This window comes from Gymnodraco acuticeps, unplaced genomic scaffold, assembly GCF_902827175.1.
Source record: "Gymnodraco acuticeps unplaced genomic scaffold, fGymAcu1.1, whole genome shotgun sequence".
NCBI classification, from domain to species: Eukaryota; Metazoa; Chordata; class Actinopteri; order Perciformes; family Bathydraconidae; genus Gymnodraco; species Gymnodraco acuticeps.
This window is the reverse complement of record NW_022990398.1, coordinates 246,429-274,345: the sequence shown is the minus strand read 5'-3', so window position 1 is coordinate 274,345 and position 27,917 is coordinate 246,429. Positions and strand designations below refer to the sequence as shown.

Genomic DNA, 27,917 nt, shown 5'->3' with positions numbered 1-27,917 from the left:
CTAGTTACCTTACCTGTAAAAGAAAGTAATCTGAATATCACAATATAAAGTCATGTAACCTGATTCCTTTATTTTGGATGACCTCAATATCACATGCATTGCAAATAAATCTATAAGAAAATATATTTCAATGAGTATTATGTAAACAACGTGACCTAAGAAAAGACGAAAACCAAGATATTTGAGATACAAAATGTGTCTTCTGACATGTGTAGTTTACCAATTCTGTTTTAGTTTAAAACCCAGTCTGCTCAGAACAAAAAAGCAGATATATTCACTTCAAATAAGAACAAACATAAGTGCTGGTGCCATAGTTTCAATAGTTTGAAGGCTGAAGCAAAACAGGTGGGTTTTTTTAGTTTGCAAAGGATGCAGCTAATCCCCTGAAATAATTCAGCAATTTGACAAATAGTCGGCTAAAAAGCAACTGGTATATTGTGAGAGAAAGCCACCTCCACCTCCAGGCATGTGTTAGTGTTCACAGATGCTGCACCGTCAGTGTGTTGTGCAGCTGGGGGTATTGCTGAGCTTTGACAATCAGACGCCTGAAAGCATCCATCACCTCCTCTGTCACGCCCTGAGCTAACATCTGACAGGGGGGGGGTCGCTTCATCTTTATACAGTCTCTTATCAATATCTCATAACCTTTCAATGCCTGTGGCTTTTAACAGACGAATGGAAGACATTAATGATGAATCCCTGGCACCACGTTGGAAATGCTCCGTCTTTGTTGGATGTGAACGTTAGGTACACCGTGTGCACGCAGCAGAACTGAGAACTCATTGATAGTAATTGAATGCAACGCATGCATCAATTTGAGGTGAGAACGCACCCAGCAGCACAGGTTAGTAACAACCTAATGTGCTGCTAAGAGGAGAGAATGCCTGGAAAGGTTATAATGAAACACAGCATGTTCCAAGGTATGCAGCAACCCTGAAGTCAAATAAAATACCTTTTAAGTCCTTTTTTAAGACCTCGCCACTTTGAGTTCTAACCGGTTACATTGGCGACACACTTTACCTCACATTGACTATATACAGTATTGAGTGTCCTTCCTCCTTATCTTCCAACCATTTGGACGCAGACTTGCATTTCCCCATAACCATGTTGTTTAACAAGCGGCGTAAACGGACCTTCGCGCTATCAAGCAGTGAGCGTGCGATGTCCTGTTCAGATGACGTCAAATCCAACGGGATGCCATAAATAAACTCCACAGAATCACACTACACACCTACGCCATGATTACATTCAGGCAGACTGTAGAACACAACCTCTTTGGACAATTTATATACTTATTGAAAACAAGCTACAAAATGTAATACCTTGGAAAATGCCCTTTAATACCTTTCATTTTTCACCGATTAGTTTATCAACTTCTATTACTTGTTAAGACCCCGCGGACACCCCGTTCATTTTTAGAATATCCAAAATAAAGTGCCAACAAGAATTCTCTCCAATAATCAAAAAGCCCATTGCCTTGTGGAAGTAGAGGGGTTACAAAAATAAGCTTTTATCATTGGATTAGGATTCAAAACACATTTAGCCAAAACAATGAAGCCATTTTAATGTTTGTTTTTGGAGGACCCATACCCCTTCAAATGTACCTCAGAAACCTGTACCGTGTTTTACACAAATTATTTTTTCATTTAACAGGGAAAGTGGCCATTAATAGACATTTCTGTAAATGCGCCAGTGAGGCTATTTTTCAAGTGTAGTCCCTGGACAGATTAGGTAAAGCTACCCCAGCAGCAGATATTTAAGGTTTTGTTCTACCACATAAGACCGACTTAAATACCACACTGGTGAAATAAACCAGCTTGGCCTACAAAGCCATTTCTTCAGTGCCACTAATACAAAATGACCAGGTTTGACCCATCAGTTCTCACATGAACAGTAATGAAAGAACACGGTATGATTTTGTCTTTACATTTTTATTCACCTTGTCCTACAAACAGCTCAGAGGAAACCGGAGACCCTGTAAGACAAAAGGGAATTGAAGTCAGTGAATGCAGCTTATTAATAATACATATATACAACTCATAGTAATGTACATTTCATCTTGTTTCCATGTTGTTGTACCTACTTATGCCTTTTCTGCCTTCTCCGCCTTTTCTGCCTTCTCTGCCTTTTCTGCCTTCTTGTCCTTCTTCTCCTCCTTCTCCTTCTCCTCTGGTGCTGCCTCCTCGTCTGGACCCTTGGTGTTACGGGTGTAGATCAGCTGTGCTCTGTGTTTGGACACGAGTTTGATCATGCCTGGAAGACAAAACAGGATAATGTTCTCCATAAGTTTTATCCACACATTAACAATTCACATGTGCCCTTATTTGAGTTACTTTGCTCTGCAGATCAGTTAAGGTGTGCTTAGATCATTTTAATGAAAGTCTAAACGTCTCAGTTTAAAGTTGACAGATTAATCTGAGCTTTTGGAATATTATTATGAGAGGACAGAGTGTAAACACAGTATATGCACGTCAGCAATGCGGTTCCAGCTCTAAAATCACTACTATAGTATTTTAAAAGAGAACAAACTCATGAGGTTGAACAGTTTTTGGACCAGAAGGGCATGTTTCCAATACGATATAGATATGCAATAGAAACAAAGCTCAGTCTTAAAATGCGTTTGCTTTACAAAAGGCTAATGCCGTTCAATTCAGGTAAACTTAAACAAAGCGAGCGATGGTTACTCCCACTTCATTTTGAATAGCAAACATGTCTTTTGAAACGGGCGGCAGGTTGCATAAAGACCGACACAAGCCATCACCACTACGTTAAGGGTTTGTGAAATTGGGTGGGATGCAAGAACATAGATGTTTGGGAAAGTCACCGTTGTGCTTTCAGCTAGCAATTTATCCTTTCAGTATTTTGAAGAGAATTTCTAAATGTAATGACAGCAATGTTGCCGCTATGATTACTGATGAAAGCAGGAGACAAACTAAATGTCAACCATACAAATCACTGCCACCTGAGAACACTTGAAAAACACTTGGTGTGGATACGCAGAGTGAGCATTTATAGAAGTCAGACACAGCCAATGAGCTGTGCCGATGACTGGTGGGGATTACTAATGATGCATGTAGATATTTGTGTTAAAACACGGCACGTTGCAGTTAGTTCAGCCGGTTTTCTGCCACCAATGTCAAATATTATAGCAGATTACATTAAGAGTAAAACAGCCCAGGTCCAACTTGACTTTTTGAGATATGATTTAGTGGGATAAAATTAAACTTTACCACAAATAGCTTTGCAGGACAAACAATGGAGCAAATTCTGTCAGGACTCGCTGAGATTAGAGCAGCAAAAAGGTGCTTAAATATTTAATTGGTTGATCCGAATGTAGGCATGTTGTCAGTGATATTCACCTTTGAAGAGCAGCTCCTGGAGGGCGTTCCTGGCCAGGGAGCCACGGATCTTCAGCCTCTCAGACACAACAGCGGGGGTGATGAGCTTGTAGTTGGGCACCTCTTTGTACAACTTTTCGTAGGTAGCCTTGTCGAAGAGAACCAGGTTGTTGAGCTTGTCCCTCACCTTTCCCTTGGACCACTTCTGCTCGGAGACAAATATTTTACGGATTAAGAACAATCTTGGGCAACCAGTCTTGCTAACATTAATATCATAACATCTGAGAGGTTGGTTTAAATTAATTGTTAAGTTATAGTTACATTGGCAAATGTACCAGTGTTTATATTTTATACATCTTTATATTTGGTCTGCTTTAATTGAAAGTTGATAGAAACTAGAATAGGTGTTGAGTTGATTGTTCTGAGTGTCCCTGCCGAGGGAATGCATATGTAATTTAGCAATAATCTGGAATTTAACAACTCTTGTCTTTTTGAGATTAAGATGCATGGTCCTTGTTCAATAGATATAAAATCGTACCTTCTTCTTGGCCTTGCCCCCGGACTTGTTAACTGGGTCCTTGTCCTTCTTGGACTTCCCAGCGTCCTTCTTCTTATCCTGCTTGGGAGGCTATAAAGACAAGATAGAAAAAACGTCATTAATTTACAATATGTGTGCTGCTCGCATGGTTCCAAAACAAATCAAACAAGTATTAACTGCTTTTACAGTAAGGTATTGAAGACAGAAATTGCACTGCTGGTGTGAGGAGCTAGCAGAGTGACGTTAACTTCGCTGGACGGCATGGGATGGCCTTGTCAGCGTCCTCAGAAAACGTTGCAAGCCTCACAATTTGTTTTACATTGGACATACTTAAGGTTACAATACAGTAGCATTGTACTAGTTTCACTGACAGCGCCATGTATACATTCATGTAGGTCTCATGTTAGCGAAATAACGTATTGGGCTTATATTTCTTTACCAGTGTAGCATGAAAGCATGGTGGAATTAGCAAGATAGCTAACGTTAGCTAGCTAAATAGCCGACCGCTAAATGTGTAAAATGTAACAACTTGACGCTTCATCCACACGCTTTTGTCACAGCATAGGGAAGTACAACACTATCGACAAACGCTCCGAAAAATAAGAACTCGAAAAATGTTTCAGAAATGTTTTACATTTGTGATTTGTTTCGAAAAAAACGGGTAATAACTGTCCTCACCATGTTTCCTCGTCAAGATGTCGGAGTGAAAGGAAGTTCAACCCGTGGAAGAGCCCCTTAGACACCCCGTATATGCGGAAATGGAGAAGAGATTTGTGGGTAATTGAGTCCTTCTGTTTTTCCGAAGGAATGGTTTTTAATCTGTATTGGCTCAACATATAGCGGCACAACAGTTATATATGTTTGTTTGAAATAAATAAAAACATACACATGATAAATAAATACAAAATTGCCAAAGCTAATTAAAAAAAATTCTGACACTTTGTGGTCACCTGATCTGAGTGTAGTCAGCTGGGCAGGACGTCGCAAAGATGGTGATCTTCAGTGTGTATGTGGTGAACAAGGCTGGAGGTTTAATTTACCAATATGACAATTATGTGCCGAGAGCAGAGGCCGAGAAGACTTTCAGCTACCCTTTAGATTTAGTGCTGAAGCATCACGATGAGAAGGTGGTCGTGTCGTATGGACAGAGGGACGGAATCAAAGGTAACGTTAGCACAGTGTTAGCTCAATGCTAGCTGGGGGTATTGATTAAAGACCTATACATCTAAAGTAGATATACTTCTAATAATTGCACCGATTGTCTTATTATCCTTTTAAAGACACGCATTTCTCTGTAGCTCATTGCATTTACATTTCATTTAGAGACAAATGTACATACTTAATAATGTATAGTACCCTATATTTATATGTTACTATTTGTAGTTTGGTATATTCCTCTATATGTCATAGTGTGCATGCAGAGGTGGAAGAAGTACTCACAGATCTTGAACTTAAGTAAAAGTAGAAGTACCAGAGTGTAGGAAAACTCTGTTGCAGTAAAAGTCCTGCATTCAAAATGTTATTCAATTAAAAATACAACAATATTAGCATAAAAATATACTTAAAGTACCATAAGTAGAAGTACTCATTATGCAGATTGGTCCATTTAAGAATAATATATATGATATGTTTTGATTATAATTATTGATCATTAAAGGTCTATCAAAGCTGGTAAAGGTGCAGCTAGTTTTAAAGACTTTGTATTGTGAATGTTACTCCAGATGTAACTGAGTCTAATTAAATGTTGATTATATTGCACATCATTAATCCAAATATGCAAAACAAATAAAGGTATTGAATAAATGTAGCAAAAAATGGAAATACTCAAGTAAAATCCCTGAAATGTGTACTTAAGTACAGAACTTGAGTAAATCTACATTGTTACTTTACACCACTGAATATACATGTATCTCTCTACTGTTGATATGTCCATTTGTTTTTGTTTTACATTTTATTTCCAACTTCTTTGTGCAGTGCTTTTGATTACCTTCAACACAATTATTTAATCTATTTGTCTCTATATTCATTTGAAAGGGATTCATATTCCCAGCAATGTTTGTTTTCCTGGATCATGCTAAAATCACCCGCCTACCGATATTATACTTTATGAGAGCTACGCATTCACATTTGTGCTGTCCAGTTTTGTGTTTCTTTTTCCTCTAGAGGTTGGTTGCTGCACGGTAGCATTTGAAACATCCTTCTCCGTGAATTAATTTGCAATTTGAATTGTGGCCTTAACAAAGGACACTGAGAACATTGGGATTACCCCTACAATGTTCCTCCTCTGCAGTCTCTCTGTCTGCATAATTAATTTGACATGAAAGTGTACTACTCCTTATTATTCTGGGATGCTCAACTCAACTGCATGCCTTGTCAAAGTCTAACTTTTAAACTGTATTTGCTGAAACTTGTGTGTGTGGTTATTCTCCAGTGGGCCATGCTGTGCTGTCCATCAACGGCGCTGATGTGCTCGGCAAAAACACGGCAGAGGGAAAGGACATCCTTGAATATTTGAAGGATTCCTCAAATTATCCCGTGTCTATTCGCTTTGGACGGGCGCGCCTGAGCTCCAACGAGAAGCTGATGCTGGCCTCCATGTTCCACTCGTAGGTTACATTAATGTTTAATAAAACAGCTCTGAGTCTGTGTTTCTAACCTTTACATGCTTCTCTGATCCCCAAAGTCAGTTATAGTACAGGTAAGGAGAGGCTGTTCACATCTATTTGTAACTGAGTCACAGACGTGGAAGACTATTTGCTTAAGTACAAATATTCAGTTATCCTTTTTTGTATCCATTTGTACCTGATCCTCATGTGGATCAGTTGTATTGCATACTAAAGTATTTTGTTGTTGTATGTGTAGATCACCATGTAAAGCATTGTATTTCTCCTGTGTGCTTTCACAGGTTGTTTGCTATTGGTTCACAGCTGTCCCCAGAGGTTGGCAGTTCAGGGATTGAGATGCTGGAAACCGACGTGTTCAAACTCCACTGCTACCAGACTCTCACCGGTCAGTAGATAAACAAGCTTCATCAGCCATTGTTTTTAAAGATAAGTGGGATTTTTAGTCCAAGTGAAGAGGCCAGAGGGACTTTCAAAGTAACTCGGTATCTTCTTTGTAATACTTCCCCTTTAACCCAACATAATTACTTGTTTTGAGTTTTTTAAACTGATGTCTTTCTCATTGGGATAGGCCTATCAGAGTGTACACTGAATTCCATTCTGTATATTTATAATTGTATACACGACTTTATAGACATATATATATTTCACTGCCAGTATGTATATTTATTTGTTACCGTCTCTTTTCTATTGCTTTTCATTTTGAAGTGCATTGCCTTGTTTACAATCCCAATTTCCCCCAAATTGGGTTCAATAAGGAGTATCCAATCTAATATAAATCCTATTGTTCCTTCAGGGATAAAGTTTATCGTGCTGGCGGACCCCCGACAATCTGGAATAGATGCTCTGTTGAGGAAGATCTATGAGATATATTCAGATTTCGCCCTCAAGAACCCGTTTTATTCACTGGAAATGCCAATCAGGTGAGAGAGCCTTCCAATCTGCTGTCCTAAAATTAGAATCTGGTACTTTCAGATTCCATGTCAGATTTCTAACACTCATATTTCCAACAGGTGTGAACTCTTCGACCAGAATCTGAAGGGTTCGCTGGAGATCGCAGAGAAAGCTGGCAACTTTGGAGCGGGATCTTAAAACCAATCCAGACTTAGAGTTAGTTTTCCAACAACAGATTTCCAGACTTCAAATGAAAGTGGATTTTCTTTGTTTCTTTTTCCAAGTTGATATCGGACCGGAAATAGAGCGGTGCAGTGATGATGTGTTTTTGTTGTCGGCTCTGAAGGACAGCGTTTTTAAATTCACCTGTGTGGTATTTACGGACACAACATGTTAAAATCTCTTCAGCTCGATTTAACCACAGACGTTATTTCAGGATAACAACCAAAAACACATTTAAAAAAACAAAACAGCATGTGCTACTCATTTAGGACTCATTCCTGCATCACTCTATAAACACATTGTAAATACGTTTTGTTTTGTAAATACTTGAAGAATAAATAAAATACTGTCTTTAAAAGCTTTGTCATATTTTTGAATTTAGGTATTTTAGTACATTTAAAAAATATATATATCCCATTTACTTTTGGTACTTTGAGTATACTTTGAAGCCAATCATGTTGTTCTTTTACTTAAGTAACATTTTGAATGCAGGACTTTTACTTGTAAAAGGTGAGTAGTTTTACAATTTTAGTATTGCTACTTTGACTGAAGTAAAATGTCTGAGTACTTCTTCCACCTCTGCATTAAATACAATATATGCAGTTGTTTTATTATTCCCTTTATTTATACAGTTAGTGAAGCCATTTTCAAAGTGAAAATACTGTACGTATGTAGAAAATCCCCTTTCAAAAATAGAAAAGTGCTCAACTTCTCAGAGCATAATGTCCTGTGGAACAGAAAAATACTGCAGTATACGATACGAGGGTAGAAAAATATGAGGATGGTTCAGAGTTTTTCGGAGGTGTGATGAGGTTTCAGTCAGAAGCCTTCTTGGACACATGGCCCATTTTGGTCCTGATGTTGCGCAGCAGGACGAATCCAACCGTGGTGATGCCGCAGGTGACCTCCGCTACCCAGAATGCAGTTTCCCAGCCGTGGTGCTTAGCGATGGTGCTGAACGGGAGTCCAGACAGGAAGCCACCGACTAAGGAGAGCAAACACAGAGGAGTTTACTCCGAGATTAGAGGATATATCTTACAATGAGGCTTGGCGAGTAACATATTGCATTTAACAGGATCATCTCATCAGGATACAAATAATGGTAACTATTCACTTACAGCTAAATGACAAGAAGACGTAATCAGATTACTGTTACATTTCCTTTTTAAAAAGGGGATTACACACAGGATAACAGTGTTAGAATACATTTTAAATAAAGATCGGTTTATTAGAAGGAACATGCATAAAGGTCTGGCTCAGTATGTGTAGTTCATGAATGATGTGATAATGTTTGAATCAACTTACTGTTGGCCATGAGGGCAACGATGGCGTGTGATGTCCCGCAGTAGTTGGACGGTGCGCTCTCATTGGCTATAACTCCAAATAATGCTATTGGTCCATAAGAGGAGAAACCGAAGGCAGCACCCAGGCAGAGTATCCACACCTGAGGGAGCAAACGAGAGGTTCAGCCATGCATGTCTCATTATAAATGAATAGTTTTCTAATGTGTCAGAGATGTTACCTTCGGGCTGTCTGCAGTGACGGTGACTCTGAACAGGAACATGGACACAGACATCCCCACCATCATGCAGATCAGGATGAAATGGCGAGGGTTGCCGTAGATTTTCTTGCCTTGCTGTACAAATAAGGACATGTCAAATAATTCCACTGGCAAGAACTGGAGAGAAAATTCAAATTAATATGTAAGGCTGTGATACATCTGAGACTTTAGCAAAAACCTGTGGTGCAAATCAATATCAATAATAAATACACTACAGGAAAGGGAAAACTCCAAAAAGCATAATAGGTCCTCTTTAAAATGCAAAAAATGACTAAAACAAAACTCACTTTGGCCACGGCCTTGTCAGAGATGTACCCTGCTGCCAGACTTCCCAGCAGGCCTCCGACCTCCAGGGCGCTCATGTATGAGCTGCCTATGAAGAAGAAAAGAGTGACTCACAAGAAATAATAAAATAGAAACCTCTCAACATACAGAAATTATAATCTCTTCCATACCCATGAGTGTCGACTGGCCCTTGTCCTGGATGAGGAACAGCTGTCCCCAGTCGGTGCAGGCCGTCTTCACCCCGAACACCACCAGGTAGGACACGGACAGCAGCCACAGGTAGGGCGACAGCAGGAACTCAGACAGCGTGCTCTCATCACTGGAGGATCCTGAACAAGAGGAGTGTTATTATAGCAAGGTGGGCTCTCTGTTTTATCAGTATAGTGGCTAAACAAAAATAAATAAAACAAAAAAGTTAACTAAAGGAATCGAACTGCCATTGAGGCTTAAAAGTAAAACCACCTTGTTCCAGATTCTGTAACAACAATTAATGGTCGATAACATTAAAAAGCAGAACTAAAATCAAGAAAAACTGCACCCACTTACTTCCTATTATCTATTTCACTAAAGAAGAACTTTTCTACTGTTCCATGAAGATCTAAGTCAAAGAAGAGGTGCCCCCACAAATAGAATCAAATTCTGTGGGAAACACTGTAAGGCATGTGTATGAGAAACAGCCAGTGATTGAAGAAGTACCATACTAGGTGACAATAGTTTCACCTTTTTAACAAAACAAAAATAAACTGGCTCTATAGTCACTTGCCCTTCAAAATGTAGTGGGGTAAGATTACAGTAGCATTAGATTAAGTACTTGATAAATTGTTCTTAAGTACAGTACTTAAGTAAATGTACTTTCGGTAACACTCGACACAGCTCACACAGATGACATGTGACGGGCACAGTGGGTACAGAGTCCAGAGAGACACCGACCTTTAGTCACAACAACACAAGAGGCAAAACACACTCACACATGCACAACACACAGCTGCATGTAAACCCAGTGTGTTTTAAAAGGCTAACCTGGTCACAGTGACAGACAATTACTGAGAGAACATTTGTAAATTAGGCCCTATTCTTCCTTTTGCTTTCCTTTAGTGTGTTGTATAGGTTTTTGTTCATGGACATGGTTTTCCGCGGGAGTTTCTCTCCCACACCCTCCCCCTCTGCGTGAAACGCCTCTATTTAACTCCTTTGTGTACTTCCAGAACATAGTGACATTACTAGGTAACACTCAAGCTCCTATTGGCTAGCGCTCCAACGCCATTGTACGTGATAGGCTAGGGGGCTAAGCAGAAGATTAATCACATCTTCAGAGCCGGCCAGCTAACCAATCAGAACAGACTGGGCTCTGGTTTCAGACAGAGGGTGAAAAGAGGTGCTGCAGCACAGGCAGTATGAGAAAAATAAAGAGCTTTTTGAACATTAAAGCATGGAGACATGTCACAGTAGAGGCACTTAATATAAATATGCACCTGAAAATGAGCATACTATGTCCTCTTTAAAGCGTTCATTAAAACTCAGTCTCACCTGCTTTGCTCTTCTTGGCTGCTGTCTCTATGTTGGGCAGCCCAACCTCGCTGGGCTCGTTCTTGATGAACAGCAGACAGAAAACAGAGGCCACCACACAAATCATCCCAGAGACGGACAGGATGGTCCTCCAGCTGTAGCTCTGCGTCAACACGGTGGCGATGATGGGGCCCAGGCTGCCGGCCAGATTCATGCTGCAGGAGAGGATCGCCCACCATGTCCCGAACTGAGAGGGCTCGAACCACTGACAAGAGGAGGGGAAAACGTTAAATAACGACCGGAAATCATAACAGAGGTGACAACAAGTGTCATTATCTTTGCCTGTCATATACAGGAGGGATCAAATAATTGAACCAGTTGTGACCTGATCTGAGTGACAGCTGATGTGAGAGGACACATGAAGAACACCATTTGTGGAGAAAGTCTGTAAAATGTATGATGTTCATATATTTTCTTGAATAAATAAGATTAAATCATATAAAATATTTTATAATAAATAAAATATTTAAAAAAAAATGATAATATAAAGATAATAAATAGGTTTTAAAATACACTATTTATTTATTGAATCACGAAAAAAGATGCTATATGGGAACGAAAATGGCCCGGTAGACAGAGAGCTTTGCCTTCTGGCTGAGCTCCCTTTTCGTCACAACGGTGCGGTAAAGCGACTGCAGAAAAAATCACATCTATAATAATATCATAATGTCAGTGTGTTGCTAGCAGTGACATTTTGTGGCTCAGGTACCTTGCGCAGCACCCTGCCGCAGGGGGGCCACCCGAGGCCCTGGCCCAGCCCGTTGAGGAACCACAGGGCGGAGAAGGCGGCGACGGTGGAGGACCAGGAGAAGACCACGTTGATGCATCCCACCGTGCACAGGCCGATGGAGAAGAGCCAGCGGGCGCTGATCTGGTCCGAAAGCACGCCACTGATGAACTTACTGATAGCATAGGCCAAAGACTGGCTGCTGGTGATCATGCCTGGAGGAAAAGAAGGCGGGAAAGGGGAGTTAAAACAGCCAGATACAACTGCAAGAAATGATGGTGCTACATTAGGGTGGTCCTTCGTGAGAGGTACATTTTTTTAAATTAATTTACTTTAAGCTCCAACCACCGGAATTCGTTATACTAGTCAAGAAAACTCTCCTGGTGAATTTTATTCAAATTCCAACAACATTTTTTCCTCAATCTGACAACATGTACCCCTCCCTCATCAACCTGGGCTGCCACACCAGCAGCCACGGTGCTGCAACTGAGGCTAAACTTCAAGGTTGATGAGGGAGGGGTAAATGTTGTCAGATTGAGGAAAAAAATCACCAGGAGAGTTTTCTTTACTAATAGAATGAAATCTGGGGGTTGGAGCTTGGACTTTCCGACTTTCAATTTTAAGGACCACCCTATGCTACATATATATTTTATTTTACAGGGACGACGCACATTAATAGCCACTTTTGTAAAGATTATCCAAGAGGCTATTTTTCATCTGTAGTCATTGGACATACAGTATGTTGTTTAGTCTGATATACCATTCTTCCTGTAAAGCTAATGTTTAATGTATGAATGAATGAATGTTACAAATGCATGAAGCATAGATGTCGTAATACAAATATAATGTGTGAAGAAAAGTCAATGTAACAGCATGTATTGAAGCAATTATACTTAAGATGATGACATTGTGGGGGTCAATAGTTCATCCAGCTTTGGAATTCGAAAACATTCTAGTTTAGAAAAAGCTACCAATGTTCAAATTGGCATTTATCTAATCAGATCAAAATATTGTATTAATCCCAGGGAAAGTTGCACCATATTATATGCTTACACGCTATATACACTCAAGTAAAATTAAAGTTTAAATGCTTTGCAATTTACTTACAATTTGTAAAGTTACTAGCTCCTTTGACACTTTTTGATATTTGCATACATCTTTAAATACTGTTAATAATTGGTTTGTGTGTACTTTTACCTATTTTTTTTATTGTTTGTATGACATATGCTTACCTTTTTGTTTAACATTTAAGTCTTCTCTTTTTCATTTAGCCTTTTTATCTGTAATGTACCTTTACTGCTGGACGAATAAAGGAATTCTGATTATGATTCAAATAAAAATAAATAAATATATAAAATATAAGAAGGTGAAGTAAAAATGTGCAATAAAAGTCCTGGATTAACGTGTGTTCTTGGAGTTTGCAGCATAGATAAGGTGAATTAATAGTTTTAAGAGTCTCATACCCAGGTCATCTTTGTCCAGCTCAATTTCCTGCATGACAGAAGGCATCACAAAGGAGAAAGTCTTTCTGTTGAAGTAGTACAGCGTGTATCCCACAAACATGGCCAGGAATATAGTGCCTCGGTAGTATCCATAACCTGCTGAAGCCATGGCTGCAGATTTAGACTGTAAAAATGTGGAAAACTGAGAAAATAGAGGCTAGAGAGAGGAGCAAGCTCCTGCCTGTGACAGTGAACTTTGCTTCTGGATCCGCTGGATAAAATCAGCTGCTCACAATCAGTCAGGGAGGTTAATGGTCAACTTCTCTGCCCCCAAAATGATTTAATCTGAGCTGTTACCATGTAGGCTACTGCAGGCCTTGGGGGATGGAAAAGAAAATCAATCTGTGTGTCACATCAACGCTGTGCATGATGTGTTGTTTTCTGTATTTATAAAAAGGGTCCCTCCACTTGAACAGCAACCTACGTGTTCTTTTCCTCTTTGGTTGTTTGTCCATCTGAGGCGGTTGTGGTAGGAGTCCTCACATTGAAGTGGTTAATGATTTATTGTGGAGTCCAATAGTTACAGCAGACCAGAGGGAGGCTCCTCTCCCAGTGAGGTTATGCGTGTTTAACAGCAGCAGACCTATCAGACACAAACAGTGTGCACAAAAAGAGACATTTATTGTGGGTTGTGGGAAAGTGCATGTGAGTAAGACATGAATACAACGCCAATTATTATGTCGAAGAACAACAAATCTCGGAAGAAAATAACGTCACTACGGTTGACGAAGGAACCGGAAGTAGTAAAATGCTAAATTACATCCGGGTTTCTTTTTTTCCTAGAATAAATGGCAACAATTTTATTCTTGTAAATTACAAAAAGTAAACGAATATTCAATATCATGTTTAAATATTTGCAATGTCTTTTTACATCTGGGTTTTAGGACTCTACTGACTGTTACGGACGATGACGTCACATGGTCCCGCCTACGTTTAGCTCTCCCGTTTGTTCCCATGGCAACAGACAACAAACATTTCCAAATGTCGCCTCGTTGTAATCGAGCAGCATATAAATCGTATTGTCAGTTTTGTACCAATTAGCTTCACTTTTTTCAGATTAGCTAACTTGATAACTCATTCTACGTTGCCACCAATAACCGAACACCATGGTAAGTTCCATTTATTTTACATTAGGTGCTAAATCTCTTCTTTATTTTATTTCCCTTCGTGTTTATTTATGGTTTTTGCACTTATATGTCGCCTTGTATAAAAGCGTCAGCTAAATGTACTGTAATTTACTGTAATGCAATCTCTTTATCTAATCATTTAGATAATAATACTTGTCCTATAGCCTATAATGTGTCTGTTTTTGTATCTTACCTATTTTAAACCTTTGTTTAAACTGATGAAATAAGAATTGTAGACCATTTAGTAGTTTGGGTTAGTGTAGTTTTTAGGTTTTTTGTGGTCCTGTGGTCTGTCTTTGGGGGGGGGGTAATGTTTCTGAATAATACATGAACCCTCTCAGTCTCAGTTTCAATGCTATGAAATGTATTTACTTTATGTTTATTGTCTGGGCCACTATTCTCAAACTTACTATAGCTTATTGTGGTGTCCCATTCCACATGTCTCCATTATTTCTTATGATTGTACTTGTATTTTTATTTAAATTTGTGAATAAATAAAATGATGATTAAAATGAGGTTACTCCCTGTAGAGACTGGGATCCAGCTCCACAAACTCCAGGAACAGCACCGACACCCGGCGGTATCGCACCCGGGCCCCCACCTCTCAGGTGGATGAATCCCTGTTTGCGAGCCCCAACCCGGTGAGTGAGTGTTGTCAATATTGCAACCACTCTAGAAAATAAAATTATGCTAGGTGAGTTTTTATTCATTTCTAAAGGTGTCATTATATTGCTATAGGCTGAGGATCCTCCTTACAATTAAAAGTCCTCAATGCAAAATGTAACTTTAGTAGAAGTATTATCAGCTAATTATACTTACAGCATCAAAAGTAAAAGTACTCGGTCGGTATGCACAATGACTCTTTTCCAAAGATGATATTTAAGATGGGATTCCATTTTATTGTCATTGGACATGTAGTTTGCCTCCAACCAGAGAGAGAAGTGCAGCTGCAGTATATTCACAGATATATTTCAGAGTTGCAGGTTGCAGTATATTCACATATCCGGGTTACAGTATTTAAGTTGTTGCATATGTAAGTGCAACAGTGCATCATATCATATCAGTATATCACAAGTTGTATATGTCAAAGGAATTATTAGTGTTAAATTAGTAAAACGTACAATATTAGCCTATGAAATGTGTATAAATACTATGTAGCATACAATCAAAATATCAAAAAAAGTAATGTACAATCAAAAAAGTATGGAGTAAATGTACTTAGTTACTTTTCAACACTGGCTATAACAGTACAATGTAGGTCTACCTAGATTTAATCTTTAGTTTTTTAGTGTAGTGTGTTATGAATGTGTTTGGTGAGATGTTGCTTACACCCTCTCTCCATATGTCATCACAGATAGACGTGAGGCGTGGAAACTCCTCCAAGTCTACAAAGAGTCCACCTCAGAAACACCAGGAAGGAGCGACGGTTCAAATTGTGACCAAAGACCTCATCCGCAACATCAGGTACACACACACACACAACACACACACACACACAACACACACACACACACACACACACACACACACACACACAACACACACACACACACACACACACACACAGACACACACACACACACACACACACACACACACACACACACACACACACACACACACACACACACACACACACACACACACACACACACACACACTCTACAAAGAATGGAGTCGGTGGAATATTTAGATTTTACTTGAAGTACCAAAAGTAAAAGTACTGGTTGGTTACACAACCACAGTTTAAATACACAAATTATTGATGTTAAGTATCCTGATAAATAAGAGGTATAGAAGAGATAAAAAGCATAATTATTATATGCATTCTTGTAATGCCAAATGTTCCAGGATCCCATTCAAGGACCCTTCAGGAGAATCCGTCATTTTACCATTGGCTGATTTTAAGCGGATCACCTCAGAGTCCCTGGTCCTGACCAAGGAGGAGCGGGCGGCCCTGAAGGAGGCGCACCAGAAGAAAAAAGATGAGGACATTGTAGGAAAACATAAAAAACGTACATTTAAATATCCCTTAATAAGACAATAAGTATTTTCTCTTAAACATACCTTTTGATCCAGAGAAATGCGGAGGACAGGAAGCGTCAGATCTTTGAAGCGGACCTGTCCCGGCAGGAGAACCAGGCGCTGACGGAGCTGGAGCTGGAGGCCCGCGACCGAGCGCAGCACCTGGTGAAGAGAGCCAACAACCTGAGGATGGAGCAGGAGGACGAGATCCGGAAACTCAACAAGGTGGGGAACAGCTGCTCACATCTGGACCGCACATGTTTAACAATGTTGCCTATCTACTGTATAAGAGAAAGGTCAATTATTTTTGGTATTTCTCTAAATAAGAAACCCTCCTACCCTCATGAGTCCGTGCACGTGATTTTATAATAAGGTCCAAAATCAGCCTGCTGGGGGGGATCGCAGATCTTTGAAGAATAATGCATAAGTACCAGGTTAAAAGTTCCAATGAAGTGTGTGTGTGTGTGTGTGTGTGTGTGTGTGTGTGTGTGTGTGTGTGTGTGTGTGTGTGTCTGTGTGTGTGTGTGTGTCTGTGTGGCCCTCAGCTGATCTTGGGTGCTCAGTGTCAGGCCACTCGTGACGTGCAGATGGAGGAGAAGAAGCAGATCCAGAGCGAGCTGACGGAGGAGGAGCAGCGCCTGGACGCCATGATGGAGGTGGACCGCCGCCGGGCCCTGGACACCGTGGATCAGATCGACAAGCTGCGCAAACAGAAGAGGATCGAGTGAGGAGACACTACTGCAAAACACACACACACACACACATATAATAATTCATGCAGAGGTGGACAAAGTATTCAGACTTTTTACTTCAGTACAAGTGGAAAATGTTAAAGTACTCTAATACAACTAAAAGTCCTGATTTAAAAACCATACTGAAGTAAAACAAGTTTTGGCATCACAATATACTTATATATAGTATAAAGTAAAAGTACTGGTTATGTGTATTAGCCCAGTCTCCAAATCACCACGTTTGGATTGTTCACTGCACAGGACGGGTATTAAATTGTGTTCTCTATAAAGCTGTAATTTTGTGGAGTAAAAAGTACAAGTTTGTCTAACCCTAACTTTTGTTATGTGTGTGTGTGTGTGTGTGTGTGTGTTTGTGTGTGTGTGTGTGTGTGTGTTGTGTCCAGGGGGATGCAGAAGATCACAGAGCAGATCCAAAGACAACATGAGGAGAAGCAGCTGCAGGACGAGGTGAAGGAGCTGGAGAAGCAGCAGGCCCGAGAGAAGCAGGAGAAAATTATCCTGGAAGACCTGGAGGTGACCAGTGACCTCACTCAGACCCTGCAGAGACATACCAGTCTAATACTAGTACTATACCAGTACTAGTACTTTGGAGTAGGCTCATCCAGAAACCTGAAAAGGCCTCCTTCACTCTCTTCTTAACATCTTAGCTCCGTCCTCATACAACCGTTATGTAATTCCAGATATGAAATTGTCATAACTTAAATCTAATCTTTTGTAAAAGAAAAAAAAAAAAAAAAAAATCAATATTAAAGGTAAGAATGGAGAAACCAGCTCGAGTGGGCTAGAATTTGAAAATACACAGCCGAAGAAAATCTGCCACTTCCTTCAGACTTCCTTACAGAGCCCCTCCTCCAACACACACGAACGCGCACATGACCAATGAGGGCACGAGATAAGTTTGTGCACAGGTGGAAGGCTGACAGGCAGGTAGGCCATCCAGTTATTTTAGCCGAGCCGGCTCAGATGATTGGTCGTGCTTTTTACAGCGCCACGGCTTCCACAGATTAAATGTTTTTGTATTTATTGTCAAAGCATTTAATATTCCATGGAATATAACAAAAAGTGTTTCTGAAGTGAATTACCTACCCCACCTTTAATAGCCATAAATATAATAATAATAACAACAATAATTATAATACTATAATAATCTGTATGGATCTTATATTATGTTATCAGAGTTTTTGCTTTTGTTTTGGTTGTTGGAGGTTCTTCCGCAGAAGAAAAGCACATGTAATTCATGTGAAATTCAAGCACATTATTAAACATTTCATAACTTTGATCAGCCGCAGTATACGGTAGGGCTGTGCGATTATGGCAAAAATCATAATCACGATTATTTTGGTCAATAATTGATATATTATTAAATACGATTATTCATTGACTTTGAAAACATCCATTTATTGAACTTTAAAACAAATACAAATAACAATTTGAACAGTGTCTTTTTAACTGTTGATTACCCTGAACGTATAATTCAACTGAAAAACCAATAGAAAAATAAATTAAATAAATGATACATTTATATTTACATTTAAATAAATAATAATCAAAAATAATAAATACCAATAAACAAGATCAACACATTTTTTGGAGCGCACTTCAACAAGCTACTAAATATGATAAATAAAAATAAATTAGACTAAAATAAATTAGATCAAATATGTCACAACCTAGCAAAGCAAAATAATCCGTTTTTTCGATTACGTTGTGTTCGTAATTGCGGCAGGCCAAAATCGTAACTGCGATTAAAATACGATTACTTGCACAGCCCTATAGGCTATACGGCTCTCCTCTCTCCTCCGGGTGAATTTGAGCAATCCTCGACCACGCGATGTGACCCTAACCCTAACCCTAACCCTGTTTCCTCTCTCTGACTGGTTTTCCTCTTCCTCCTCCAGGCTCTGGAGAAGAAGAGGAAGAATCAGGAGTGCCTGCAGGAGGAGATCATGCGCATCAACGCAGAGACCATGCAGGCCAAGGAGAGGAGGCTGGAGGAGGAGAGACAGGCCGACAGGAGGGACATGGAGTACTTGAAAAACAAAATGGTCAGAAAACAAGCAGCTCTAAAAAAAAAAACAGAATCACTTTGTAACAGTGGTACAAATAATAACTCAAACATCTGTGATTTATTATCTTTGAAATATAGTTTTGTGTTTCCATATTTGATCCATATGTCATGACCTCTGCAGGAGCGGGCTTCAGAGTATGAAGCAGAGCAGAAACGCTTGAAGAAGGAGAAGGAGCTGGAGATTGCCCGGCTGAGGGCCCGACAGGAAAAGGCAAAAGACTACAAAGCAGAGCAGGTCAGAAAAAAAATACCAGCTGAACTATTTAGTATAACAATGGTGTCCTCTGCTCAGATATTATATTATAAAAAACCTGCCCTTCAGTAAGCATATTCAGCCCCACAGAAAATGTTTGAAATGTACTCTGATTATTTGATGTAGGCCTAACTGAAAGGGAATACATTTACCTTTATTTTTCTGTATCCAGTTATACGGTTACATGTAATCCATTCCTCCTCCGGGCTGACCGTTGATAATGTTTTGAGTGTGACAGGATGAGCTGCGTGCTCGGAGGAACCAGGAGTTTAAAGACAGAGACTGGAGGAGTAAGCAGAGGGAGCTCGCTGTGAAGAAGGCGCAGGAGGAGGAGATGCTGATGGCGGCGCGCACCGACCAGGTTCGCTGCAAAGAGCACTTCCTGTCCATCGAGGCCGGCCGTGAGAAGGCAGAGTTTGAGAGGGTGCTGAGGTTAGAAGCTGCACTTAAACGTTTTTTCACATCGTCATCCCTTTAAGTTGTGGTGGAATAAGTGGCAGGAAAAGAAAAATACTTGAGTATATAAGTAGCTCACATTTGTAGGCCTACTTAAGTGCAGATTCCACCACTGCATTTATCCACACATTCAGCTCCATCTTAATTACACATCACTGCCACTCTCTCCACACAGCGTGCAGCAGCAAGCCATCGTCAAACTGAAGGAGGAAGAGGAGAAGCGGCGTCAGAAATCAAGCCGCCACGCAGAGGCCATCAGGACCCAGGTGAAGGAGCAAGAGCTGTCGGCCGTTGCCAAGCGCAGAGAGCTCTTCAAGGAGGGCGAGCGGCTGATGGAGGAAGACCGGCAGAGACGCGTCCGCCTCGAGGAGATCAAGGAGAAGAAGCTCCAGGAGCTCAAGTCAGTACAGAGGCTCTAGTCTGCTTTTTTGGGGTTTTCCCTTTGCTGTAGTTCTATAGGTTTTTGTGCATGTAGTTAGGCCTTGAGGCCAGGCTCACTTTATGCTGCGTTTCCATTACAGTTTAGTAGCTGGGGCAGTAACTATAGCAGTGGTTCTCAAACTTTTTCTGTCAGGCCCCCCCTTTAGAGGAGAAATATAAAAGTCGGGCCCCCCAACACAAATAGTCACGTAATGGGCCAAGTTAACATTTATTAAAAATACATCAATATGAACATGAGCATTCCTTTCAAAAAATAAAAAAATCACTTTGCTAACAGTGATAATAAAACAATGCTCCATAAGTCTGTGTGCTCAAAAATAATAATACATAATACAATTGTGCAATCCCTTTGCTAGAACAATAAGTTATAATACTTTGCAATCTGTGCAAACAAATGAAAAGAAAGAAAATGCTGATATTTGGCAAAAAAGCGTGTCTTATGGCTGCAATGAGCCTGTTTTGCACTGCACATTTTGGGGGTGCTGTGGGGTAGCTTGACGTTTCATAGAGGGTGCTCAAACATTTAGGGTTTCCCATTAATGTACCGGGCGCTACAGTGGCATTTTCTACTGCAACAATCCCCAATGTACCCGCGACAGTTACAATGAAGGCTCGATAATCAGCTCACGGCATATAGGTGTAAGCAGGGGTAAAGTGCTATTTTTTTTACAAGTGGGGAGTGGACCTCACATAGGGGGGTCTGGGGGCAAGTTCCCCCGGGAAGATTTTTTGTTTTAATATTGAAGTTAAAAGCATCAATCTGGTGCACTTTGAGAGCAAAATGAAGAGATCTATGGATACCTCTCTCAACACCCATTTGAAACAGAACTGTATGATTTACTTTTTCTTTATGGATATTTTACAAATCACTCCCCTTTTAAACTTTATTCTTTTTTTACTGTCATACAGTATTTCATTTATTCTCTTTGTATAACTATAATGATCATATAAACGTGTGCCTCGGAAATAATTGTTTACATTAATCGTGACCAAAACGTTTGAGACCCGGCCACTAGCTCGCTAGCACCAGAAAGCTAACAACAACGATCTCCGGTACCGGTGCTCTCGCTCTCTCTCGCGCACACACAAAATGGCTCGTTCCTCACACACACAGAGCTGAGCTTGAATGAAACAGAGACGCACGCTTAAACCGCGCTGTAGTGGAAATGCGCCATTATACCCCAATGATTAAAATAAGGGCTATATTTAGCTGATTTACAGACATCTCTTTCCCAATGTAATTCAATAGGAAAAAGTATTTTTGGGCCAAATTGACGTCACAGACTAGAGCGTACGTGTAGTGGCCCGGCACTCTTCCATTGGACTCCTTTACTGTTTACTTACAGAACATAGTGACACCACTATGTAACACTTGCGCTTCTTTTGACTAGCGCTCCAACACAGTGTACGTGATAGGCAGGGGGCAGGACATCTCTCAGCAGTTGACCAATCACAACAGTGCCGGCCAGCTAACCAATCAGAGCAGGCTGGGCTCTGGTTTCAGACAGAGGGTGAACAGAGGTGCTGCAGCTCAGGCAGTATGAGAAAAATAAAGAGCTTTTTGAACATTAAAGCATGAAGAGATGTCCCAGTAGAGACACTACATACTAATATGGACCTGAACATTTGAATATGTCCTCTTCAAACTAACTTGTGCCTTCTCTTTGCTGCTGCTACTTTTATCTATTTGAGGGAAGCGTACATTACCTGAAAATATATTCTGATTCTTAAGGCTGATATTTTGACTGTCTTTAACTGAATGAACCTGGTGTGTGTGTGTGTGTGTTGCTCTGCAGGGCTACAGGGCTGTCTGATAAGTACTGCAGCGATGTGGAGAGGAAGGCCCGGGCCTGCGCACTCTGATTCGAAGACATCTCATTTACCCAACATGAACACTCACTAATGTAACTTGAAAATCAATAAGAATTAAAATGTTTGCACTTTAGAAGCTTCTGACCAGTGATTTGTAGACATTTCTATTTCCTGTCAGACAGACAGACTCCGCAGGACACCGGGTACAACTTTTTGTTTTTATTTCGGCTAGTATTTCCCTTTCAGTTGAGTCATATTCTTCCACTTATCAATGACAGATCCCCTTTTTTATTAATATGCATGACAACAGAAAGGAATTCAACTTATGTCAGGATTAGGATGACACTTTACACACACACATACACACAGCTTAAAGCATGTAAGGAAGTTAAAGTACATCAAGGTAAATACAGGCTCTTATTTCACAGCGTTCCTGACGGAGAACAGGAAGTAGTGAGACCTAATCTCTTTTCTTCTGAACCATCTAAACACACGACCTACAGGAGTGTTCATGGATGTAGCTGTCAGCGGGACACACTGCCGCCTACTGCCTCCTGGTGGTCTTGCATTAACGGAGGAGGAGGGCAGGACAGAAGTGCGGGTGGAGGACAGATGGGTGGGGGTGTCCATCGAAAAGTTTTCACATCTGTACACGCAGAAAAAAGGGGGAGTGGTGACCGAAGGGGGGAAACACTACAACACCTGGCGTACACGGACCTCAGCAGGAGGAGGCTCCGGGTAAATACACACACACACACACACACACACACACACACGGTACGGTTGGGGGGTTCGGTCGCCGTGGTCCCGTCACATACACAGATACAGTCTCACACAAGCACTGTACACGGCACAAGAGGTCACCTAAATACAGGGAACCAACGAAGGAATGCTAACATCTAGGCGGGGGGGGGGTTACCCATACAGGCTGAGAGGGGTTAAAATTCTTATTTAGACCCATCAGGTCACACTCTTGCTCACACACACACACATCCACACGGTGACATACGTCTGTATGCATTTAAAACTCCATAAAGCTACACGCCTGTGCAGAATATACTATCATTACTTAGTGTTGCTAGCTATAGCCGACGAAACGGCAATATATGTTCAAATATTATATGTAACCTTCTTTCCTCAGAATATACAATGATGATGCATTATACAGACAGACGAGACGATGGAAGCCGAAGCATGTTCGGTACGTCAGAGCAAGAGCTTCTCTACATTAATTTCTTCACGAGTGCAAAATCCAATGCTCCTCCACCTACTTCAAAAGGTTTGTTGCTGAGCTTTAGCAAGTCCACGTCTGCACAAACCATAAAACAATACAAAAAACAACAACATGACAATAACATAAAACACAAAAAATATTCTAAATAAGTAGTCATAAATATGGAATGTGAAAAAAAAAAAACACGTGGTCCAATTTCTTTTCAAACAATACAAATAAAAGTCCTTCAGTTAAATGTTTTCTCGCAACGACAGAATAATAAAAAAAGAGTCAGAATCAGAGTGGGCTGCTTGCTGTGGCCCCTGCTGTGAGTAGAGGACCATGGGAAGCTGGTGAGGAACACAGAGAGGGGGGGACGACAGATGAGGGGGGTGTTGGTGGTGGGGGAGTTGTTGGGTGTTCACATGCCGTAGCCGAAGCCGGGCTGCTGTGGTGGCTGGCCGTATCCGGGCGCTGCTGGGTAACCGTAACCGTACGGCTGCTGTGGGGGAACGGCCACGTTGGGCCCTGCCGTGAGCATGAGCTGAGGGGAGCCTGCAACACAGAACAGAGGGGTTAGAACTGTCCAATAATAATAATAATTCATTACATTTTCTCAAAGCGCTTTACATCACATATTAGACATGTAACAGCTTTTAATGTGGACAACACCCACAGGAGAAAATTAGGGTGAAGTGTCTTGCCCAAGGACACAGCGGCCTGAGGCAGGTTTTGACCCCAACGTCCCTTGATCTGATGATCAACGCTCTAGCCCACTCGAGTGCGCTAGAATTTGAAAATACACAGCTGGAAAAAATCTGCTACTTCCTTACAGAGCCCCTCCTCCAACACACACGAACATGACCAATGAGGGCATGAGATAAGTTTGTGCACAGATGGAAGGCTGACAGGCAGGTAGGCCATCCAGTTACTTTAGCCGGGCCGGCTCAGATGATTGGCCGTGCTTTTTACAGCGCCACGGCTTCCACAGATGAACATTTTTGTATGTATTTGTTGTCAAATCACTTAAGATATTCATTGCTATCGGGATGTTAAGAGCATTCCATGGAATATAACAAAAAGTGTATCTCGAGCCGGTTTCTCAAACTTACCTACCCCACCTTTAAGTTTGATTTTTTTTGCTTGTTTATATAAATATCTTGATTTTATTTCTTCTTTTTATGCACAATCTTAATGACTCTTTATTTATTAAAACAATTGAGCAACGAAACCCAATTAACCCCAGGTTAAATAAAGTATTACAAATAAATATGTAGTATTTTATTTTGTTTTATCTTTATCTGACATTTTACAGATGTCTATATAAATATCTTTATATTCCAACGTTAACTTCTTATGTTCATACAATTATTTTATACTATTTGTGACATTTATTTTTTTAAATGGAGCAGCTATCACAAAAAACAATTAACCCCAGGATAAATAAAAGTATTCTGATGTATAAATAGTTAAAATAAGTATAAATAAGTATTCCGATTAAAAACCTGCACATTCCTCCTAATTTAAGATAAAATAGGTGCACGTTTCTTCTGGAGCAACCACAACAAAGATCTGTGAGGATGATATTTACCGTAAACGATGGGTTGGGACTCGGTGTTCTGCTCCTCCTGTTTCCTCAGGGACTCGGAGGCTTCCAGTTTGTCGACCTGTTGAAACACAACGAGCCGGCGTCAGACTGCAGCGTCACCGCGGTAACGGCGCTGAGGCGACGGCTTGTAAAGAAACTGACCTCTGTGTTATTTCACTGGCTGACGGATGGGACCAGGCGCAGACGAATACAGTCCAGATTTAAATAAAAAGAGAGCTGCAGGAGGCACGCCCCGTAACATGTTGTAACTACAGCTAGAGAGCTACAGGCTACGCTATAAATCACATCCACCTCTTTGTGTTAAGGGTAAAGGAGACGAACACTAACAGCTACTACTGGGTTATTATGGTCCCACCATCCAGCCACCCATCTACTCAGTATGTAGAGAACAGACCCCCAACCAGCACAACCACTGACAAGAGAAATAGATGTTTTCACCTGTTTATTGCAGTTTATCTGAATAGAGTGCCGCAGTGACGCGTCCTAAAACCCGGAAGTAAACTCCTTCCGGTTCCTTCGACAAAAACCAATGCAATTTCTCCATAGGATTTTGGAAAATAGCTCGAAATAAGGTCTGTGGTTGACACACATTTAAGAGACGGATCACGTTTTGTTCAGCCGAATAATCTCCACATGTCTATGCTACTTTTATAATTTTCGAAGCATAAATCTAGTCGCCAGAAGCAAAATGCTAACGTTATGCTATAAACGAACTACAGCAGGGTCGCTGCTTCAACGTCACGCCAACTTAAGATCCATATTCAAAAATACAGATTCAAAATGGAAGTTGAAGCGTTTGAACAGTTTGCAGGAGGCAGGTACTTGCTTTCAAGCAGAACAGGGCAAACAAACTTAGCGGGGGTGTTTACGTGTTCGGTGTAATGACGTACAACGGCTTCGACAACTTCTGTAGTCCTATTCAGCCACTTGTTAACAACCATCGTTTTTCAGACACGTAAACTCTTCAAAAATCACCAGTGGGGTCACTGCTGGTGTATTTAATGTCGTAGAACAAAACGTGATCCGTCTCTTAAATGTGTCTCAACCACAGACCTTAGTTCCAGCTAACCCTATAGAGAAATTGTATTGCTTTTTAGCGAAGGAACCGGAAGGGGTCAAATGCTAACTTATTTCCGGGTTATAGGATGAGTCACTGCGGCACTGTATATTGTTGCATTTAAGAGAGGTTCTTCTGTCAGTAATACATCTAAAACAATGTCAGCTTTACATATAAACAGATTCTCTAAGACTGAGCTCTAAAGACGCGAATACAAAAGAAACGTTAAGTAAAACTGAGATATGCTTAATGCAGGCTTAGGGAGTAATGGATTACATGTAACGGGTATCAAGGATACAATAAAAGTATTTCCTTACAGTTACTTAAAAAGGAGATTACTAGCAGGATTAAAAATGTTACAATACATTCAATATAAAGATGAGTTTATATCACAGGTAGACGTACTGCCTGAATGTTGTTTTTGTTTTCATTTACTTTCATTATTTTTATTAAAATGCAGAAGGCGGACTCCTGACTTCTTAAACAATAATACTGTTTGCTTAGCTTTTGTAAACTATAAAACGGTATATTTAATTAAGGACACATTTTGATCCTAACTCTTAAAAAACTAACCTTATTGTGCTTTGTCGATTGATTTTACAAATATTCGTATGCGCTTCTGAAATTTGAAGTCATTGTAAAATAAATCCTACAGAGGAAGGTGATTTTACTCGTCCATAACTTTACTAATTTTTTTTTTTTTTTTTTTTAAATGGGTCATTTATTTATTGAACCTTGTTTTGCCTTTAGGGGAAATTATCAAATATTGCAAGAAAAACAAATTGTTTTATTTTTACAGGCGTGTGTTTGTGACTTTTAACATTTAGGGAGGCATGCTTCAGCCCACTTCAATAAATAAGAAATATCAAAAAACCCACAAGAAGCATGCAGAGAACTCATTTAATGTTTTTGTGCTTTAGTAGAAGCAAAGCAGCTCAGAGGCAGACGATGCTGGGAAGAGTTAGAGCTAAACAAAAATAAGACAGCTCAGATCTGACCCTGAGCTGAGACAGAGCGCAGGTTCAACTCTGATAAAAGGTGGTTCTGGGATCAGTTCTCTACACACGCTCTGGGTTCTACTCAACAGTCAGTCACTCTGGTACTGCAGGCTCTTCTGAGAGAACACGGGCTCTGCTTTGGTTTCAGAGGAGGGTTGAGACACATGCTGAAGCGGCAGTTGAGTTACTTTCATCTTGAAGAGTGCATGAGAGAGAAAGACAGAGAAGGACAGTGGGGGGAGGGGGGTGAGACAGGGGGGGTGATGCTTTTTGTACAGCCAGTTTTCAAGGTTTCCAGAAGCAGGCACAGCCACAGCCACCTATTAGCCTGGCCCGAGTGCTGCTGATGCTACAGCCACGGGGGAGTGCGTGCTAGCGTTACATGTTGTCCCCCCACCTTTAAAGATATCACTCAAACTGAATATTTGCTTAAGCTGTTTGTTGCCTAAAGGCCTGTGTCCACAAAGTGCCTTTTCCTGAGTCTTTTTTTGAACCGATGCCAATATGAGAACATGACGTTGCTAGCGGCCGACTCCAGCTAAAAAACTGCACCCAGCATCTTTTCTGTGCAGCCGCTAAGAGGTATAAATATGTAAACGTTTCAGGAAAAAGCGCAGCTGGCGTCTCTGTAGAAAATGGAGAAGTTTGTTTTTGACCGTGTCTGTCAGATGGAAACTATTGTAACAAAAACAAAAAAGCCTGTTTGGCCGACGAACACTGGATGTTGCTGCCGGTGAGTGTAGAACTTTAATATGTACTACATGTATGAGTGTTGTACTTTTATCTCTGTATGCGGATCGTCCTCCTCGTTCTACGGCTGTCAGACTGTGTGGTGAAGCTCATTCAGACAAA

At 40.6% G+C, this 27,917-nt stretch overlaps 5 protein-coding genes across 11 annotated transcripts in view; 2 read left to right on the top strand and 3 right to left on the bottom strand.

Annotated features, from left to right (window-relative positions):
* Positions 1 to 1,912: 1,912 nt before the first annotated feature.
* rps25 (ribosomal protein S25) lies at positions 1,913 to 4,623 on the bottom strand. 2 transcript variants are annotated; one of them, XM_034224663.1, is made up of 5 exons: positions 4,555 to 4,623; positions 3,877 to 3,966; positions 3,360 to 3,543; positions 2,080 to 2,253; positions 1,913 to 1,975 (listed from the first exon to the last, which is right to left on the bottom strand). In XM_034224663.1, exons 1-4 carry the CDS (start codon positions 4,555 to 4,557, stop codon positions 2,084 to 2,086), a joined length of 447 nt encoding a protein of 148 aa, XP_034080554.1. In that variant the 5' UTR covers positions 4,558 to 4,623; the 3' UTR covers positions 1,913 to 1,975; positions 2,080 to 2,083. The 2 variants fall into 2 exon arrangements, with proteins under 2 accessions (XP_034080554.1, XP_034080553.1); XM_034224662.1 differs by having other exon boundaries at positions 2,084 to 2,253; positions 4,555 to 4,622.
* Positions 4,624 to 4,702: 79 nt separating this feature from the next.
* Positions 4,703 to 7,974, top strand: trappc4 (trafficking protein particle complex 4). The gene is made up of 5 exons (XM_034224660.1): positions 4,703 to 5,040; positions 6,308 to 6,482; positions 6,782 to 6,885; positions 7,294 to 7,420; positions 7,511 to 7,974. The coding sequence occupies exons 1-5, from the start codon at positions 4,866 to 4,868 to the stop codon at positions 7,587 to 7,589; spliced, it is 660 nt and encodes a 219-aa protein (XP_034080551.1). The 5' UTR covers positions 4,703 to 4,865; the 3' UTR covers positions 7,590 to 7,974.
* A 242-nt stretch (positions 7,975 to 8,216) lies between these two features.
* slc37a4a (solute carrier family 37 member 4a) lies at positions 8,217 to 13,980 on the bottom strand. The gene is made up of 8 exons (XM_034224659.1): positions 13,216 to 13,980; positions 11,735 to 11,967; positions 10,987 to 11,230; positions 9,630 to 9,788; positions 9,462 to 9,547; positions 9,136 to 9,249; positions 8,919 to 9,057; positions 8,217 to 8,598 (listed from the first exon to the last, which is right to left on the bottom strand). The coding sequence occupies exons 1-8, from the start codon at positions 13,361 to 13,363 to the stop codon at positions 8,429 to 8,431; spliced, it is 1,293 nt and encodes a 430-aa protein (XP_034080550.1). The 5' UTR covers positions 13,364 to 13,980; the 3' UTR covers positions 8,217 to 8,428.
* Positions 13,981 to 14,153: 173 nt separating this feature from the next.
* On the top strand, positions 14,154 to 22,321 carry cfap45 (cilia and flagella associated protein 45). Its single transcript, XM_034224658.1, has 12 exons — positions 14,154 to 14,363; positions 14,912 to 15,022; positions 15,736 to 15,845; positions 16,233 to 16,377; positions 16,461 to 16,631; positions 16,952 to 17,130; positions 17,542 to 17,671; positions 19,057 to 19,203; positions 19,348 to 19,461; positions 19,718 to 19,911; positions 20,111 to 20,335; positions 22,173 to 22,321. Exons 1-12 carry the CDS (start codon positions 14,361 to 14,363, stop codon positions 22,237 to 22,239), a joined length of 1,596 nt encoding a protein of 531 aa, XP_034080549.1. The 5' UTR covers positions 14,154 to 14,360; the 3' UTR covers positions 22,240 to 22,321.
* A 71-nt stretch (positions 22,322 to 22,392) lies between these two features.
* The window catches only part of LOC117551693 (clathrin heavy chain 1), a 42,588-nt gene continuing 37,063 nt past the window's right edge, over positions 22,393 to 27,917 (bottom strand). For 4 of the 6 annotated variants that reach the window (XM_034224652.1, XM_034224653.1, XM_034224654.1 and 1 more), the window contains 2 exons: positions 24,993 to 25,068; positions 22,393 to 23,956 (listed from right to left, as the gene is read on the bottom strand). In XM_034224652.1, the coding sequence (XP_034080543.1) occupies positions 23,823 to 23,956; positions 24,993 to 25,068 (210 nt within the window). In that variant the 3' untranslated portion in view covers positions 22,393 to 23,822. Of the gene's footprint in view, positions 23,957 to 24,992; positions 25,069 to 25,148; positions 25,171 to 26,063; positions 27,260 to 27,917 lie in introns of those variants that run through there. The other 2 variants (XM_034224657.1, XM_034224656.1) reach the window with 2 other exon arrangements.

Coding starts and splice junctions, on each gene's coding strand:
- rps25 (XM_034224663.1), bottom strand. Junction 3,544..3,876: donor GGGGCAAGGCCAAGAAGAAG/GTACGATTTTAT, acceptor GTCTCCGAGCAG/AAGTGGTCCAAGGGAAAGGT. Junction 2,254..3,359: donor CCAGGAGCTGCTCTTCAAAG/GTGAATATCACT, acceptor TTTGTCTTCCAG/GCATGATCAAACTCGTGTCC.
- trappc4 (XM_034224660.1), top strand. CDS start 4,866: ATGGTGATCTTCAGTGTGTATGTGGTGAACAAGGCTGGAGGTTTAATT. Junction 5,041..6,307: donor ACAGAGGGACGGAATCAAAG/GTAACGTTAGCA, acceptor GTTATTCTCCAG/TGGGCCATGCTGTGCTGTCC. Junction 6,886..7,293: donor CTGCTACCAGACTCTCACCG/GTCAGTAGATAA, acceptor TTGTTCCTTCAG/GGATAAAGTTTATCGTGCTG.
- slc37a4a (XM_034224659.1), bottom strand. CDS start 13,363: ATGGCTTCAGCAGGTTATGGATACTACCGAGGCACTATATTCCTGGCC. Junction 11,231..11,734: donor GCGGCAGGGTGCTGCGCAAG/GTACCTGAGCCA, acceptor TCCTCTTGTCAG/TGGTTCGAGCCCTCTCAGTT. Junction 9,058..9,135: donor TCACTGCAGACAGCCCGAAG/GTAACATCTCTG, acceptor TTGCTCCCTCAG/GTGTGGATACTCTGCCTGGG.
- cfap45 (XM_034224658.1), top strand. Junction 15,846..16,232: donor GACCTCATCCGCAACATCAG/GTACACACACAC, acceptor CAAATGTTCCAG/GATCCCATTCAAGGACCCTT. Junction 16,378..16,460: donor AGAAAAAAGATGAGGACATT/GTAGGAAAACAT, acceptor CTTTTGATCCAG/AGAAATGCGGAGGACAGGAA.